The sequence below is a fragment of the Bos mutus genome, chromosome 16 (genome assembly GCF_027580195.1).
Source record: "Bos mutus isolate GX-2022 chromosome 16, NWIPB_WYAK_1.1, whole genome shotgun sequence".
NCBI classification, from domain to species: domain Eukaryota; kingdom Metazoa; phylum Chordata; class Mammalia; order Artiodactyla; family Bovidae; genus Bos; species Bos mutus.
Genome location: NC_091632.1, coordinates 52,510,608 through 52,529,509, shown reverse-complemented (window position 1 = coordinate 52,529,509; position 18,902 = coordinate 52,510,608). Strand labels below are relative to the sequence as shown.

Below are 18,902 nucleotides of genomic sequence, written 5' to 3'. Positions count from 1 at the left end.
AAGCATTTGTGTCAAAGTGCATTTTGTTAAATCAGGGTAACTGTTTTATATGCTTACTTTTAAAAACAAGAATTTAAGTTCTTTCTTCTGGTCTCTGGTGTAGACCATTTCACTGAAGAACATTCATTCATTCATTAAAGAAATATTTGTTGAGTATTTATTAGGTGTCGTGCATTCTGTTAGGTGCTGGGAATGTAAAGATCATAGAAATGTTTTTAGTCGTCTGGTAGCCTGCTGTATTTACTAAGGTGATAGAATATGGAGAATAATCATTACTGTCCAAGAAAATAATTGCTTTACTAGAGTTATGTACAGTGAAAGGAAAGGTGGTGGGAGGGTCTGGTGGCAGTAAAGAGGGAGCAGACTAAGAGGAGGCTGGATGTGTAGATCAGGATCAGAATGGGAAAGAGTTTAGATTTGATCTCACAGACAAGGGAAAAGCATGTGAACTGAGAGCAAGGCAATATATGATCCAGATATGCATGGTCAGAATTAGAGAGGGATTGGCAAGAGCTTAAACTAGCCTCTTCCCTTCACTGCAGATGGTATCTCTCACTGTCTTTGAACCTTGACATTTCTGGTACATAGCATTTTTGATGCCAGACTTTTCTTGGTTGTCAGTAGTAGCTGTGTATCAGACCTGGAGTATGTGCCTGAGGACTGCTTCTCTTTTGAAGGGCTCCTTGTTAGTCTATTACCTTCACATGGGAGACCTGTTTACACATTATGGAGACATCTTTCTGCAGCCTCTCATTCGTCTAGCAGTGGCCATCCCTACCTTTTCAATTAGTTTTGGAGGGGTTTTGTTTGCTTGTTTGTTCTGTTTTTTTGGCCATGCCACAAGAGATGCAGGATCGTGGTTCCCTGACGAGGGATTGAACTTGTGCCCCTTACAGTAGAGGCGGGGAGGCCTAATCCCTGGGCCTCCAGGGAATTCCCTAAACTGTTTTAATTTGGTCAGAATGCTTTGCTACTTAAAGATGGTTGCAGGATATTTTAAAAAAAATACTTCAAAAATACTGTTAGAAATCCGTTCAAAACTGATGTGTTAACTGTACTTATATCTCAGACTTACACCTGATTTTTAAATGGACTGAGATTTCTTCTTAAAGACCACCAGGAAAAAAAAAATTATGATATAAAAATGCCATTTGTTAAAAAGATATTTTTTAAAGTATTTTTTCTCTTCTTTTGATGAAGAACTGTGTACCTTTTTTTATTAAAGGGGGAAAAAGTGTCTTTTTAAAAAGATGTTGCAGAGATACAGTCCTAATGGGCATTGACTATATGTTTAGTGTGCTGCATCTCTAAAGCTGCATTAGTATAGATGGTTTTAAAGTGGTTTTGCTCTTTCTTGTATTAGAAGGAAATAAATTTGACCTGCCATATATTACGGACTATGGTGTTTTGAGGAGGTTTTGTTTTCATCATATCTACTATATTCTCATGCCTAGAAATATAAAGAAATTAGAAATCATATATAAAATCTTACTGTTAAATTTTATTATTTGATTTGGCTCTCATTGAATCCAAACCATCCTTTTATGCAGTGCTAATTATTTAGAGTCTCAGCTTTGCTCTTGAGTTAGCAGTACCTGATCAACTTTCCAACTGTAAAACAGTTTGAAAATCAAATGTAGCTTACATGCAAGACCCAACAAAATTAAAAGTGTTAAGTACGTTTTGGCAGTTCACTTTTATTATGCCCAGTCCTCAAATGTACCAGCAGATAATCATCTGAATGTTAGTTATTTTTCACATGCTTATGTGATCACACAAAAAGTACATGCTAAAAAGAAGCAGATGGTGACAGATGGGGAAGGTTGAATAAGGTGGTTTTGGAAACCTAGAGAAATGCACTTCTGTAATAGTGTAAAAATAAAAATTATTTGATAATCAAGTTAGAACTAACAAAAAGATTGCAAAAAATGACTTGATTGTTGGAAAATACACAGTATTCTAGTTGTGGTTGCTATTCAGAAAAAGATGTATATAATTTTATTTCATATGTGTAAAATGCTATGTTTTTCAGTGGCTGAAGATGCATTTTTAATGTATTTCTAGTTTCTGGAAACTCATTTTTAGAAAATAGTCACTGCGTATCATTTTATTCACTTTTGAAGCCTACTAGCTTCAATATCTTTTATAATATGTATTTTGACAGTGTCTGAAATAGATGAAAATATTTTGATAACTATTTTAATACAAAGATTTGCTTAAAGTCATTGCGATTCTTTATAGATAATAGCACAAATGAAAGGCCAAAAGTATACATGAACTTTCAGGAGGGTGGGGAGAATCGTTTTAATTAAGGGTGAAGATAGCTGGTAGCCTGGAGTATAGTGTGCATAGGTGAAGTGAGTGGAACCAAACTTGATTTTAAGTGTACTAGATGGAATTCTGTTTATTTTAAATACAACAAAGAATAAATGAAAAAGACATCATTTTATAGGCCTTATCAGTATTATCTTGAGAGGATCTTAAAAATGAATGAAATCAAAGTTTTATATATATATGTATATTTATACATTTCATCTGTAGATAAAAATAGTAGCACACATAGTTACATTTTGCTTACCCTTGGACAAAATTCTACTAGTTCTAACAGATGATGAAACTAAATCTTAAAACTTCTAAGCTTTTTGTAAAAATGAAGTTACTTTAGTAGCTTTTCCCAAGCTGTATACATCCCTAATATTTTATTTCATTCTTAATGATGCATGTAGCACTTGTCCCCTTGAAGTATTTTTGAAAGCCTTCACATCTTGATGGTTCTAAACTGGTCTCATCACCAATACTAAGGGGGAAATTAAGTGGATGAGCACAGTGATTAGTTCAGACAGAAGTTGTCTGCTTTATTGTTAGAATTTTTATTTAAGAACGTCTGAGTTGGCTATTTATACTGTTTCTGGATAATATTAAAAACCATCCCATTTTGCTGTACATCTGAAACTAACACAGTATTGTAAATCAACTATAGTTCAATAAAAAACTGCGTAGTTAAAAAAACTCCCACTGGGTCCCCAAATTAGATATTGTTTAAATATAAACAAAAATGATATTTTTAGTTCAATGTTAATGTCTCTCAACCTTTATAAGTAGCAGCTTTTACTTCCCTAGAGTTCTGTCAGGTTTTTTTGAAGCTATTTTTCACCTAAAGTTCTTTTGAGTGCTATATAGTCTTTTGATTTTAACAATCAGAATATTTGCATTCAGTACTTTGGAATGATTCTGATTTAAGCACGGGGTGTAATTTTAAATTCTCTGAGATATAACATACACAAAACCAGCCCTAACTGGGAACACTAGTGATTGTCTGTAGTGTTTTATAATGGCCATTTTTACTTTGGTTACAAAGACCCAGTTTCTTAGAACCCTGTAATGTTGTTGCTTCAGGATAAAAAGGAAGTATAGGAATCTGTGGGAAAATACCTGTGAGTATGATTGAATCACCACTGTTGTATCCATTTAGCTTGGCCTGTTCTAGCCAGAGAATGCTTCTGGAAGTAGGAGATGAACTGCATGCAAATACTTGTGTGTGCATGCTAGGAGGCAGCCATGAAGCTTACAGCATCTTAATTCAGAGCAAATGGCACAGTTTCAGTCCCTTTAGAATCATTAGAGCAGTTGAAAACTGGATACAAAGTATATATTTATGAAGAAAATAGCAGTAAACCATGCAATTCATTTTTCTTGTGAAATGTATGTAATAGTTCTGTAGCTGCAATACATTTTAGAATCTGAGTTAGAAGATTTATAGGTCATCTTTTAGCAACATTTCTGTGATGTTAGGAATATTAAAGGATTTCTGTAGATTATATAGCATATAACTGTGTGTTTATGTGTAAAACACACAATATCAGTTACCTGAAATATCAGGTTACCAGAGAAAAACAATTTTTGAATTAGCGGTAAATTGGTTCATCCAAGTTCGCAGTTTACTTTCACAACATAGGTGTACAGACAGTTTGTTTAGATGTTTAATTTTTTCCCCCATCTGTTCTGTCAGGATTATTGATTGAGCAGTAAGCCACTCCAGGGCATACATAGCGTCCTCATCACTACTTGCCTTGAGTGCTTTGTGTGGCCTGGCAAGCAAGCTGAGAAAGGTATTCCTTCAGCCTCTCAGTAAATCTTAATTGGTGAAAGAATATTGAAATGAATATGCCTTCTGAAAGTACCCATTCATGAAATAAGTATTTACTTTGGGAACTTTAATTGATGGTATCATTTTAAAATATAAAATTTATTATTCAATGTCATTCTTTGAAATTAACAATTCAAGAGCTGTTCATAGTGATTTTTTAAAACTTAGCTGGTTTTTGATAAGTGAAAGTGTGTACTTCAAATGTTACCAAATATTAATCAGGTATTACCAGATCATTTAAAAGTAATTGATAACCTGTGGTGACTTCCTTGAATCTTGGATTTTATTATATTAGAAAGTGAAGCAATCTCTGGCTCCTAGTAGAAAAATTGAAACTACACCTTGTTTCCTAGAGCTTGGGCTCTGCTTGGGGTTTATTGATGTGACTTCTCACCATTTTTTAACATTTACATTCTTTTCGTGTTTCAAATCCCCACTTGTTCTTCATCTCTGGGCATTTGTGTCAAATGTTCTCATGACATGAAGCTACATCTAGGGTTACAGAGGACAATAAGTGTAGAAGGAAATACCAAATATCTTCCTTCATATTTTAACTTGATTTTAGTTTAAACATTGATGACATTGATTTCATGGAAAACAACACTGTCTTTAGTTTGGTTCTTCAAGATAAGTCTTTCAGTGAATTATTTCTTTAGAAGCAGATTTTGATCTGCATATATATCCAGGTTATATGATAAATCGCCTTGTAATGGAGTTTGAAATGTATTAATGTTGTTGTACTTCTACATTACCATGTATCTTACTCTTTGGATCAGCCCTGGTGCTAACCATGAAGTAATTAGCCTTTTTGCTAGGAGGGGAAAAAATGATCAGAGGGAATCAGAAGGAACTGCAACTCTTAGGCTAAAGAATGTAAATTTTATATATTACTAGGCTGTGGGTATTAATTTCAGTCAGGAATTTCTACATTATTTCAAAGTATTATATTTTGATTTAGATGTAAGGAGAAAGGATATTGTATGAACAGTGGTAATATACTTTATAGTATATCCACATGTAGAATATTACAATCATTTTTAGTTTTATTTTCTGTGTATTTCATCTTCCAGCTGTCTTGAAATAGGAGTTGAACAGAAATCTCTCTTTTTAATTGATGACAAAGCCTTCCAGATAAAGAGGACTGGCTGAGTTGTTAGGGTATTTTCTCCTCAACATTGCCTAAGTTTTACATGTCACTGAGTTAATGTTAGTTACATCACACTTGTTCAGTACAGAGTAATCCAGCAAACAGTTCTAATTGTAGCATTATGGATGTATGTTTCAGTTAAAGCTTGTATGTTCAGAAGCAAAGCCACTTATCTTGAGAATCAGTGTTCATTTTACGAAGCTAAATAAAATATACTTTATCAAACAGATTTTTTTTACAATACAGTTTTATTTTTCAGTTGCTTATTTCTCTTCAAAAATAAAACCTTTTTTTATGTACTCACTTTCCCTTCTGGCTGCAAACCAGGTATTTAAACAAAAATAAAGGATTGCCAGTTTTGCCAGCTGGGGATGAGAACCCGGCTGGTGAAATGTGGGTTCGGGAGGCAGTTAATCCAGCTTTTATGCTTTTTATGGTTTTATGAAAAAAGAGGTTAAAAACCACATTTGGCTCTTTTTTGTGTATACCACTGTTTTTTTGGTGTTGTAGGAGTGCAGTAAGAGGTTACTTAGACTTTAAAATTTTTGTTATTAGGTGAAATCCAGCATCTATTAGATAAAGGCCTACGGACAGCACATTCTGGTAATTGGCCATGGAATAGATTGAAAAAGTCACTGGTGTTTAAAAATTACATTACTATACAAATACAATGTCTTGAAATAAAATATTGAAAGATCCAAATGATTAATTTCCACTGATTGAGGAACATACCTTGTAGAAAGGTAATCATATTTTTCCTGGTACAAACGGCAAGTGATGTTTCAGTTTGAACAGGTTGCTCTAGCACAGCATAACTGATACTTGCATATTGTTTCTTACTAAATATATTTTACATGTAATGTGTTTTGGGAAATAAATTTAAGGGCATATACCAGACAGATATCGAGTCCATGATTTTTATTGTTTGTGTTTAATAGAAATTGTTGTGAGGTTCTAAAACTTTGGATGCTAAAGTTTATTACAACTCAGTCAATCACTCTTTATATTCACTCTGTTGCCTACATATTTCCTGCAAGAGTTTCAATGTGTAGGGTCCTCCGAAAGGTTGCATATATATTTTCATGATTGTCATGCCCTGGATGCTTCTTTAATACAATGCATCTGTTTACTCCTATCTGTCACTGATTTGTATTAGTTCTTCTCAGTGCAAGAAGGTGTTAGACACATTATGTTCTCTATAATCAACACAGTTTAGCTCCAAGTTGTTACTTACTGACCACCTTAGTGGAACCAGAATGAAAAATTAAGTAGGCCTAAATGAAAATGTGTAAGTATGCAGATAGTTTTCTTTTGATCCTTAGGGCACTCGTATATTCATTTACTTTGCTTTGCTGTTCAGTGGCTAAGTTATGTCCCACACTTTGCGACCTGACCTTGTGGACTGCAGCATGCTAGGCTCCTCTGTTCTCCACTTAATTCATTTACTTAGAATTTTGCAGTAGGCTGCAAAAAAGGTTGCAATACCTCTTTTCTTTTCACCCCTTATATCTGGCTATATATTGAACATTTCACATATTTGATGTGATTTATATCTTTTGTAAGATTTATATCTTTTGTAAGATTCTTCATAGTTTAAATGTCAAGATCTTAGAATCACCTACTTAGGTTTTGAAAGTTATGATTCACTTTTGTGTAAAAATCTTATGTTTTATTTTTTTATTTTTGTTTTTGTTTTTTTTTTTTGTTTGTTTTTAAGGGAATGTTTTTATTTTATTTTTATTTTTTAATTTTATTTTATTTTTAAACTTTACATAATTGTATTAGTTTTGCCAAATATCAAAATGAATCCTCCACAGGTATACATGTGTTCCCCATCTTATGTTTTATAAATAATGCTTTAAAGGTTAGCATGTAAAAATTAATCTTTTACTGGTTTCACTTTTAGGTGTTAGAAGATAATGACTATGGCCGAGCTGTGGATTGGTGGGGCCTTGGGGTTGTCATGTATGAAATGATGTGCGGGAGATTACCTTTCTATAACCAGGATCATGAGAAACTTTTTGAACTAATTCTAATGGAAGATATTAAATTTCCTCGAACACTCTCTTCAGATGCAAAATCATTGCTTTCAGGCCTCTTGATAAAGGATCCAAATAAACGGTAAGCCACAAATAACACGCAGTGAGTTACTGATGAATGTGGTTAGAAATTGTGATATGGAAATTAATTCACGTATAACTAACTCCAAGAAGCAATGTATTTGATGCAGACATCTTCCCACTGAGACTCTGACTTATTTTTAACTGCATAATATAGAACATTTAAAATTTTTTCTCAACTCTTCCCTAACTTGGAAATTTTATACAGATTTTACCAAATAAGGATTTTGAGAGTGTTACGAGCAAACAATTTCCTAATTTGCATGGTGCTTGCTATTGTGGGAATAGGAGGATCCCTTTTTTTCCCCTTTCAATCTCTGGGCTTTATATTTCTGCTGATTTACATTATAAAATGGATAGAACTGTCTCTATACTCTCCTCCCACACTAACCTATGTTAACATATCTAGCTACTTTTTTTGTTTGTCGTTCGAAGATAATTCTTTTTCATGCATGGCTGAAAGGACTAGTGGAAAAAATGTCTTTATACACTTTGTATTTCTATTTTTATAGCTACAGCTATGACCTGAAAAATCCTACAGTTCTTTGCTTAATGAGCTATAGTATTCTTTGTTCATGTTTATATATTTATTTATACATACATTTTATAAGTCACACATGAAATGACTATTAATTATAAAATGTCTCTGAATCTATGTGTTTGTGTGTACATGTAAACTCATTGTTCCATTAGATATATACACACACATACATATCCCTGTTTCTCTGAAAATCTCGCAGACCTCAAGTGTCTTAAGGGTAGACCATTTCATATATTTAACTTTTTGTAACACCTCACATAATTTTCATAATGTTCTGTTAGTGGTTGATGCTCAGTGTGTATTTGTGACAGACTGAATTAATGAGTGAAGGAATAAGTGAATTCTAAAATGTGGGCTTTGTTTACCTTGGAGAAGGTTTCCATCACACATTTACAGCTTTTAAATTTGTGAGGAACATGATTTTCCCTTCAGCAGAAATAAGCAAACGTAATAAAAGAGGTACCATCTTTTTGCTTAGTGAAGAGCCATTCATAAATGTTGCTGAATCCTGTCACTGAGACCTTACCTTATATTTATAAAGTAATTTTGTGTTCTTTGCCAGGACATTTGCACATCTCTTATTTCCCTTGCTTTTTAGTAGCCTGTGGAGTAGAAAGGATAGATATAATTCTCATTTCCATTTGACTAGGAGAAAATGAGGCCCAGGGAGGTTTAAGTGATTTATCCTAGTTCTCACAGAAAATTTGTGTAGAACAAGAATAGAGATCAAGTTTTTATGTACCTATTTGATATTCATCTTGTATCTTCTTTACAGTGCACCATGTTCTTGGTTTAGGTTTTAAAATGTATTCCATTTGATGTGATTGTTTCACAGCTATTGTAACAAGAGGTACTTGGCTATAGATAATCTTATAAATGGAGCTAGGATTTCTATTTTATCTGCCTGAGTTTGGGGCCTAATATTTGCCTTAGGGCAGTGAATTTTTAACCCATCTTTTTCTGACTTCTCCTTCTGGTTTTCATGTCTCCTTTATTTTTTTATTGTCATTTCCCCACCGTCCACCCTCCCCCCACCCTCTGAGAACAGTCCATGGTAATTGTTGAATAAATGTGAGGAGAATTTCTAGAATGTTAGTTGCCTGGTATGTAGGACAACTCTTAAAGTTTTGTCTACCCAGAGGTTGATACTGTCTAAAGAGAAGATGTGCTATTTTAAACTGTTATTTCCTTTTTAAGGTACATAAGTCAAGCCCCTCCACTGCTACATTAAAATATTAGGAATGCAAGGATGAATAAGATGAACAACCTCTGCTTTAGGGATTCATAGAATAATGTGGGATACAAAACATATTCACAGATGCTCAGGCTAAACTACAGACAAATGCTATTGAAATTATTAGCTATCTAGCGGATTGGAAACCTTGAGCTGGCTTATGAAGGGGTTGGAATTTGCAGTGATGTTTATGCAGAGAATTTTACATGTGAAGAACAGCTCGAATTACAGGTGAACATGGCATTTGAGAAGTTCATCATCTGGAGCATAGAGTATGAGTTGGGTGACATTGGGAGATGATGCTCATGTGTTAGATTCTAAGGACGTTATGCTTCTTAGAAAATATTTTATCTTTATTCAGAAGGAGATGAGAAGCCACTGAATTATTAATAGTAATGGGTGGTATAATCAGCTTTGTGTTATGAAAAGATAACTCAGGCAGCTTTGTCATGGATAGATTAGAACAGTGAAGGGCCAGGGGCAAGTGGGCAGAGTAATGAAGAATACATATGGAATTGTCCACATAAAGAGGTGGAATCCATCCCAAAACAGTGGTAAATAGTGCTAAGTAGACTTTGTGAATGATTAAATAGAAATGATGAGGAAGTGGAAGGACTTTGGCATGCCTCTGAGGTTTCCAACTTGGATGAATAGTCTGGAGAATGGAGTTATTATTGACAGAGTGGGAATACAGGCAAAGGAGGAGGCTTGATGGGGTGGATGTTGATATTAGTTTTGCTGTACTGAGTCTGAGGTTTCTGTAGAAAACCTAAATGTCAAGCAGGCAGCTGAAAATAGTACCAGTGCTTACTGGAAACACAATAAGCTGATTTCCTCCAGGTATATAGCCAGGAATAGGATTGCTGGGTCATATGATAGTTCTGTTCTTAGTTTTTTAAGGAACCTCCATACTCTTCATAGGGAACCTCCCAATTTACACTCCTTCCAACAGTGTAGGGGGGTTCCCTTTTCTCTACATCCTCTCCAGTATTTATTGTTTGTAGATTTTTTAATGATGGACATTCTGATCAGTGTGAGGTGATACATCATTGTAGTTTTTGATTTGCATTTCTCTAATAATAAGTATGTTGAGCATCCTTTCATCTGTTTGTTGGCCATCCGTATGTCTTTGGAGAGATGTCTGTTTAGGTCTTCTGCTAATTTTTTCACTGGGTTGGTTGGTTCATTGTTTGTTTTATTGAGCTGCATGAGTTGTTTGTATATTTTGGAGATTAATCCCTTGTCAGTTGCTTCATTTGCAAATATTTTCTCCATTATGAAGGTGTCTTTTTGTTTTGTTTTTGGTTTCCTTTGCTGTGCAAAAGCTTTGAAGTTTAATTAAATCCCATTTTTGTTTTTATTTTTATTATTCTAGGAGGTGGGTCAGAAAAGATCTTGCTGCAATTTATGTCAGAGAATGTTCTGCCTATGTTTTTCTCTAAGAGTTTTATAGTGTCTATGCTTACATTTAAGTCTTTAATCCATTTTGAGTTTATTTTTGTGTATGGTGTGAGAGAGTGTTCTAATTTCCTTTTTTTACATGTAGCTGTCCAGTTGTCCAATCCAAGATGAACTTATTTGCAAAACGGAAATAAAGACACAGATGTAGGGAACAAACTTATGGATACTAAGGCAGGGTAGGGAGGTGAGATGAATTGGGAGATTGGGAATGACATATATACAATGGTATGTATAAAATGGATAACTAATGAGAACCTGCTGTGTAGTACAGGGACCCCTACTCAGTGCTCTGTATAACCTAAATGAGAAAGAAATCAAAAAAGAGAAAACTAAGATCATGGCATCTGGTCCCATCACTTCTTGGCAAATAGATGGGGAAACAGTGGAAACAGTGGCTGACTTTATTTTTCTGGGCTCCAAAATCACTGCAGATGGTGATTGCAATCATGAAATTAAAAGACGCTTGCTCCTTGGAAGGAAAGTTATGACCAACCTAGATAGCATGTTGAAAAGCAGAGACATTACTTTGCCAACAAAGGTCCGTCTAGTCAAGGCTATGGTTTTTCCAGTAGTTGTGTACGGATGTGAGAGTTGGACTAGAAAGAAAGCTGAGCATGGAAGAATCGATGCTTTTGAACTGTGGTGTTGGAGAATTCTCTTGAGAGTCCCTTGGACTGCAAGGAGATCCAACCAGTCCATCCTAACGAAGATCAGTCCTGGGTATTCATTGGAGGGACTGATGTTGAAGCTGAAACTCCAGTACTTTGGCCACGTCATGTGGAGAGCTGACTCATTTGAAAAGACCCTGATGCTGGGAAAAATTGAGGGCAGGAAGAGAAGGGGACGACAGAGGATGAGGTGGTTGGATGGCATCACCGACACAATGGACATGGGTTTGGGTGGACTCCGGGAGTTAGTGATGGACAGGGAGGCCTGGCGTACTGCGGTTCATGGGGTTGCAAAAGAGTCAGACACGACTGAGCGAGTGAACTGAACTGATATGTGTATATATATATATAACTGATTGATTCTTCTGAACAGAAACTAACACAACATTGGAAAGCAACTATACTCCACTAAAAATTATTAAACAGAAACACAAGAACTGAATATTTGGATTTGGGGTCTGTAAATATCTCATGGCTGGAGCCATGACAATAGTGAAATGAGGAGAATATAAAAAGAAGACACCCTAGGACAGAGACTTGGGAAATGTCAAAAATTTAGGAGGTAGAAAGAAGAGAAAGAACCAATAAAGGACCCTGAAAGTCTTTAGAAACATAATCAAAGATAGTATACCTCTTTATTATTCCTATTCAGTTATTTAAATACTGCTTCAGTTTTTCTGATACTCTTTACTGAATTGCTCTCAGTTCTGTCAAAGAGTCAGCTCTCAGTTTGCTTTTATTTCTTATTCTTCATTACTTTATGATTATTCTGTTAGTATCTCTCTTAACGTCCTATGCAAATTCTGTAGGAACATCATAACCTCATGCTGCATTCAGTAACACAAGGAAACTGTAAATCCCATGTTGCTTCTAGTTATGAAGAATCCATAATGGCTGAGAATTTTGGATTGGCTTTCTGATATGGGAATTTGGTATTCTTAGACAAAAATATCTTAATGTAAATCATATTTTGATATTATTTTGAAGTCTTAAATTGTATATTAGGGAGTCATTGACATTGAAATTTTTGACAGTTTCACACTTTGAAGAAGCTTATGTTAAAGAATCTCTACCAACTTCTAAAATGGCAGTCTAAGATTATATTCTTAGTCTTTGTATAGTATTCATGGCTGATACTTTAGTTATATATGTATTTGATAAATGTAGATTAAATGCTGGCTATGTCCAAAGCCAAATATTGCTTGAGAACTAAGGAGTGACATAAAAATGAATGACTGAAGCCGAATTAAAACCCTTTATTTCTAAAAATGATTATAGTTTTCCATTTTAACTGCTACTTCACTCACCATCTTGTCTATATTTTAGATTGAAAACCGTGCTGAACTAAATAATAACATAGATATAAGAAAATATAATAAACTTCTGATTTTTCTCATACATACTACTTTGATGCATGCTCTGAAATGTTAAATAATTTTTTCAGAAGCAAGTATTTTGGTGTTTCTGCTTTTCTGGCTTCCTAATCACAGGCTTAAAACATTTTTTGGATAATCCAGTACTGAACTCGCCCCTCAAACGAATTTGCATTCTACCAGGGGAGAGGCATACATAACTTGAAATAGAATGAAAAAGAATGAGGCCAGAAGTCCAGTGCTGAGTGTTAACCAAATATAGAGTTGCTAGTCTGAGAGTTCCACATATGAACATAACTATTATGATCTGATCCAATCTGAAAGCTCCAGTCAGAGGTGTGATTTATTCTGTATGGATCTTAGGATAAAAGACCTGGATACTGGGAACTATAGGATCATCACTACAAATATTCAGAAATCCGCTAATTGTTTTGTTTTTCCATTCTGACAGTGTGTCAGAGGATCCTGGATTCTTCCTAGTGATGTATTCCTTATACCTAATAATAACCAGAATTCCTTAAAATTGTAGAATTGCTTATTTTCTATGACATATTTGCTTTTCTTCCTAGCCAGTGGTGTGTTGAGAGTTGACAGGTACCAGCTTAGAATAGCCAGTTGTTAAATATCAAGAATTTTGTGAGCTGGTTGTTGAAAACAGCCATTATTAAAAATTAAATTATATAAACTTACAATTAAACCAGGAACATTAAAATCAAGGATAGAAAATACTCAAAACTCATCACTCTTTGATAATGTTGTTAAATTTTGCTCTTCTCTGTACTTTTGAGGATACTTATGTATTTTGAGGTTGGAAATACTGTATAATGTTTTGCTTCTGCACATCTTCTATTGATAAATCTAATAATACATATATGTATTATATATTTATAATTTCCCAAGATAGCTGATGATTAAGCATTTACCAGCATGTATCATTCCTAACAATGAGTAAAATCAAATAAAACTTGCTCTGTCAAATTCAGATTTAAAAATAGATTTCCTTTGTTTTATTTTCCTCCTTGTTTCCCTGTCCTTTCTTTATTTCTCTCTTTTTCCTCTTTTCCTCCCATCTTACTTCCTCCTGTGTTATTTTCTGTTTCTCTCAGCCTTTCTTCATAGTGACTAGTATGTACTATATGAAATGGAGAAATCTAGAAAACACCTGAATTTCAGATTGTGTCAGGTATCAGTTGAATAAGAGTACCTTCAAAGATGGGGTGAGGGTATTTTTAAAATTTTAATTTATATTAAACTTGTATAGCAGATTCCATTGCAGTGATATTTCATATATTAACTTTCTCACTTCTCTGAAAATTCATTTGAAATATGAAAGCAATTTATTGGCTTCTGTCAGCAGTGCTCTCTAAATTGTTTTTTCTAACCTTTATGTAGTCTTTACAGAATTTATGTTGACAAGGGTGCATTTTGACTAAAGTCATTCTAAAATAATTTTGGCTTGAGAATTGACAATAGCTATTATTTATTGTGCTAGGTACTTGTTATTTCTAAATACTTAACATTTAGAAATAACAAGTACCCTAACAGTAATCTTCCATGCTGGTATTATTATTCTCACTATACAGATGAGAAAACTGAGATTAAGTAATTTTTCATTGTCATACACTTGCTAAGTTCTAGAGCTGCTTGCCTAGTTCTGGTTTGTCTCCAAAACTTGTGCTTTTTTCTAATACCATACTGTCCCAAGGCAAATTCTTATTAATAGTGTATTAGGAAAACTAGATCTTAGAACAAAAGCTTTTTATTTTTATGGCTATTTATCACAAGAACTATTTACACACAGAAAGTTACATTTCACAAAAGCTTTGTAGTTATGCATTCAGCTTATGCAAATGTTCTATAATCATTTAATTTTATTTCTGTTCTCACAGCCTTGGTGGAGGACCAGATGATGCAAAAGAAATTATGAGACACAGTTTCTTTTCTGGAGTAAACTGGCAAGATGTGTATGATAAAAAGGTCGGTTATCTTCATGATATTGTATTTTTACTCTATTATTTAATTGAATATTGAACTTCTTAGCACAAAACATTATTGATAGTTTTTACATCTGAAATGCATTTTGAAATTTTATTCAATGTGATCAGTTTTCTCTTTATTATCACAATAATTTGTTAGTCTACTTCTCATCATTTCATTGATTCAGAAAAAATAAAGGCACCAATGTTACATTATTCTTCAGGAAAACTAGCAAAACAATCACAACTTTGAAACTTTGTCTCTATACCTTTCATTTTAAAGTGAATGCTTCATATTTATTTATACAGTTCCTTATTTTTAAAAGGAATTTAAAGCAGTTTAGTTTTAATATTTAACAAAATAATACATTTATTTGTCTTCTTTGGGCCTTCTCTTTTACTTGAAATAGAACTTCAAGACTTACAAGATGGATGCTACAAATCATATGATTTTATTTTTAGTCTAATCTGTACTTGTTTCTAATACTGCAGTGTTTACTTAAGTTTAGGAATAGGAAATTATTGTGTCTGTTTTATCTTTTAAATTTTTAAAAATTTATTTTTACTACTTCAGATATTGTTAGTACAGTCAATGATTTTGATATTTTGATTTTCAAATGGTCATATGAAAATTTTACTATGAAATTTTTATGTTATTCAGCATTTGCTTATAATTCTTACCTAGTCAGTTTATGTACTCAGTCCTTCCATTTCAGTTTATTCTAGGTTTTCATGTTTTTCTCTTAAATGTATTTATCAGCAACATTTATGCAGTGTCTTAATGTGTGCCAAATACTCTTCTCTGTTAATCCCTAAAGCAAAGACAGAGGGATATCATAGAGTTATGAGGAAGTAAGACAAGTGCGCCATTTTTGTACTATGTCACAGTAATAGGAAATGTGGCGACTTTAAGCATTTCTTGTAACTAGGTGTTTAAAATACAGGCGCCATGCTATGGTGCCTCTACGCAGACTTCAAGTAAATGTACAGTTCTTGAGTTCCCACCATATATAAGCACTGAGGTAAGTGTTGGATCCTTCTCAACCCTTGTGAGAAGTTTGTGATCATTCTTAAGTATCCTCAGTGTTTATTACCTTCAGGCAGACAGTTATGTATCTACTATGTAATACTGATGAAATTCTTTATGAGTGGCATCCATATATAGCCCCTAAAGCACCACTTGCTGTTTATCATGTCACGGCACTGCAAAAGAACCTAGAAATAATATGTGATCAAAGGTTTCCTTTGGCACACAAAGTTATAAGCCACAACTAAATCCAAAGAGGACTCCACCACCACTAACAACAACCAAACAGAAAGAAAAATTTCCTTAGGAGACAAAATGTGGGGCATTGGTATGGCACTGCTAACTTTAAAGAAGGGGTAAAATATGGATTTTCTTCAGTCCTATTCAGAGAGTCGGATATGTTAATACTGTAGTTTGGCATCACCTAAGGAATGCACTGAGAACCCAGCCAGCACACAGTGAAGAAACAAGGCTTATTCTGTTTCTGCCCCATGGGCTCAGCATGCCCAGAGTGAAGGTACTCTTAAGATACCCAGGCAGCTCCCTTGTGGTGAATGAAACTGGAGAAACCAGCAAGAAGGGCAGGACGAGGAGCTACCAAAACATATCTTTAGATGATGTATGTGAATAAATGAATTTAAATTGTTAGAGTTTAGATAAAAATAGTTGCAGCTTAATTTGAGCAAAAATGTTAAGTATCCTGCATAAAGAAGCACAACAGCCAAAATCACAGTTTTTACTCGTTGACACTTGCTACAGGTTAGCTCGGGGGTGTGGGTGGTATCCTGGATGTCAGATACCCCCGATGTTCTCAGCCATCTTCATACACCTGAAGAACAATGTCAGAGTAGCATGCTTAAATTTTGACACTCTTTCTAAAAGGTGGTGGAAATATGATTGGGTTTATTTGGGTTTGTATTGTATTACAACAAATAAGGAATTAATTATAGGAATGTTAATATAGTAGCTATTTTCATGAATTTACCTGTATTTTCAAACATTTTTGAGGGGTCTTATATCTTTAAAATGCATACCTTGTTCTTTATCTCTAAGGTCAGGTATTTTTCAGTTTTACTAATGTGCTTTGGGAGAATTGCTGTTTTTATAGATTTATGACTTGATTATTGGGTATTTTCTTATTGATATGTATCATGGTAAACTCTGCAGATGAAGATGTGTGTGAAGATACTGGTATGTTTAGTGGAAGGGCTTCCGCAATGGCTCAGTGGTAAAGAATCTGCCTGCCAATGCAGAAGATGCAGGAGACGCGGGTTTGAGCTCTGGGTTGGGAAGATCCTCTGGGGGAAGAAACGGCGGTCCATGCCAGTATTCTTGCCTGGAAAATCCCATGACCAGGGGAGCCTGGCAGGCTACAGTCCAGGGGGTCACAGAGTCAGACAGGACTAGCGCCTGAGCATGAGCACCTTTAGGGGAAAGTGAAACCTCTTCCTAGGGAAAGTTAGAGATGAATTAATCTTAGCTGTGAGTATCATCATTTAGCACTCTGAGTAACTCAGCACTGGAAGCTGGAGGCACTCATCCTAGATCTGCTGCTTCTCTCTTGTGTGGAAGTGGACAAGTTGTTTTACACCCACAGGGAATTACGATCTTTGAAGTGTCTTCAGTCTTTCAGATTCTCTGGTAGGATGTTTTATATGAATTTATCTAGGTAAATTTCTATATGTTTTATACTCAGTTTGGCAACTTTATACAAAAAAGTCTGCTGGGAGTTTTCTGTGAGACTGTGTTCAATTTATAGAAGAATTTGGGGAGGATTGGCATTTGAAAATGCTGGACCTCTTCATTTATTTAGGCCTTCTTTAATTACTCTCAGTAATGTTTCATAATTTTCAGTGTTTAGTTCTTATTCATATTTTGTTAAATTTATCCATAAGTATTTCATGTCTTCTGACGTGAATGATACTTTAAAATGTTATTTTCATATTGTTTGCTACCAGTAGAAATAGGATTGATTTTTGTATGTGGGTCTTGTATCCTACAAGCTATTAGTTTTAGTAGTTTTTTTGTACATGACATAGGGTTATCTAAATAAATGACCATATTTTATATAAATAAAAAGCTTTACTTCATTTTCAATCTGTATTTTATTTATTTTCCTTTATTATATTGGCTAGGACCTTTCTACAATGTGGAATAGAAATGATGAGAGTTAACAGCCTGGTTTTGTTTCTAAGGAGAGAAAACATTGTTTCTAGGGAGAAAACACTGTTTACCATTAAATATGACATTAATCATATCTAACACTGAAATGTTCATTACTAAATATCATTCTCCAGTAAAAAGAATCAAAGTTATTTGGAGAAGTAGTTGATCTCACAGCTGGGATGGGGAAGGTAAAAGAGCCCAAGGAATTTTGTGGTGCCAGAAAGTAAAAAAAAAACAAAAAAAACAAGGAAGGTAGATGGAAAGGTTCATGTTAATAGAACACAGGAACCAACCTTAAGTAATTCCCAGTGGTGAAAGCTGGAAAAATTTCAGTAGCAAAACAAATATTGTATGTGATGTAAAGAATAAGATACATGTCCATTAGTCTATACTGCGAGATTAGTGATTGAACAAATAGATAAAATATTGAGAAGAGACATGTCTTCATTAAAGTAGTAGCAGTATTGTTGCTCAGTCATGTCTGACTCTTTGAGACCTCATGGACTATATCCTGCCAAACTCCTCTATCCATGGGATTCTCCAGGCAAGAATACTGGAGTGGGTTGCCATTCCCTTCTCCAGGGGATCTTTCTGACCCAGGGATTGAACTCGGGTCCCCCACATTGCAGGCAGATTCTTTGTCACCTGAGACACCAGGAAGCCTCATCTTCATTGTGGGTGAATTCCAATTAATAAATGTAGAAGGAATCAGGGAAATAGAAAATTATCATTAAAAACCCCCGAATAAAAATTGCTGTACGCGATTCACCAATGAATGCTAAAATTAGTGGGTAAAAGTATAAGAAACAGAATATTTGCATGTCCACATATCTCTCTCAAAATATATATTTACAAAGACTAAAAGAGTAATTTTAGAATTAAAAACAAACAAACCTTGGCAGACGTTGCAAAATCCTGGTAACCCATGGTATGATAGCATGAGAAGGCTGTATCACTTTTGTAGTGTTCTTCAAAATGAATAACCTCAGTATGATTATGAGAAAACCTGAAGAAACCTGCATGGAGAGATATATACCTCAAA

At 34.4% G+C, this 18,902-nt stretch overlaps 1 protein-coding gene across 5 annotated transcripts in view; it reads left to right on the top strand.

The window, feature by feature from the left end:
- The window catches only part of AKT3 (AKT serine/threonine kinase 3), a 282,206-nt gene that overhangs the window by 230,400 nt on the left and 32,904 nt on the right, over nucleotides 1–18,902 (top strand). For all 5 annotated transcript variants that reach the window (XR_011467308.1, XM_070385355.1, XM_070385356.1 and 2 more), the window contains 2 exons: nucleotides 7,201–7,415; nucleotides 14,581–14,668. Coding sequence is in view for 4 of the 5 variants with exons in the window: in XM_070385355.1 (XP_070241456.1) it covers nucleotides 7,201–7,415; nucleotides 14,581–14,668 (303 nt within the window). In the remaining variant the exon portion in view is untranslated. The remainder of the gene's footprint in view (nucleotides 1–7,200; nucleotides 7,416–14,580; nucleotides 14,669–18,902) is intronic.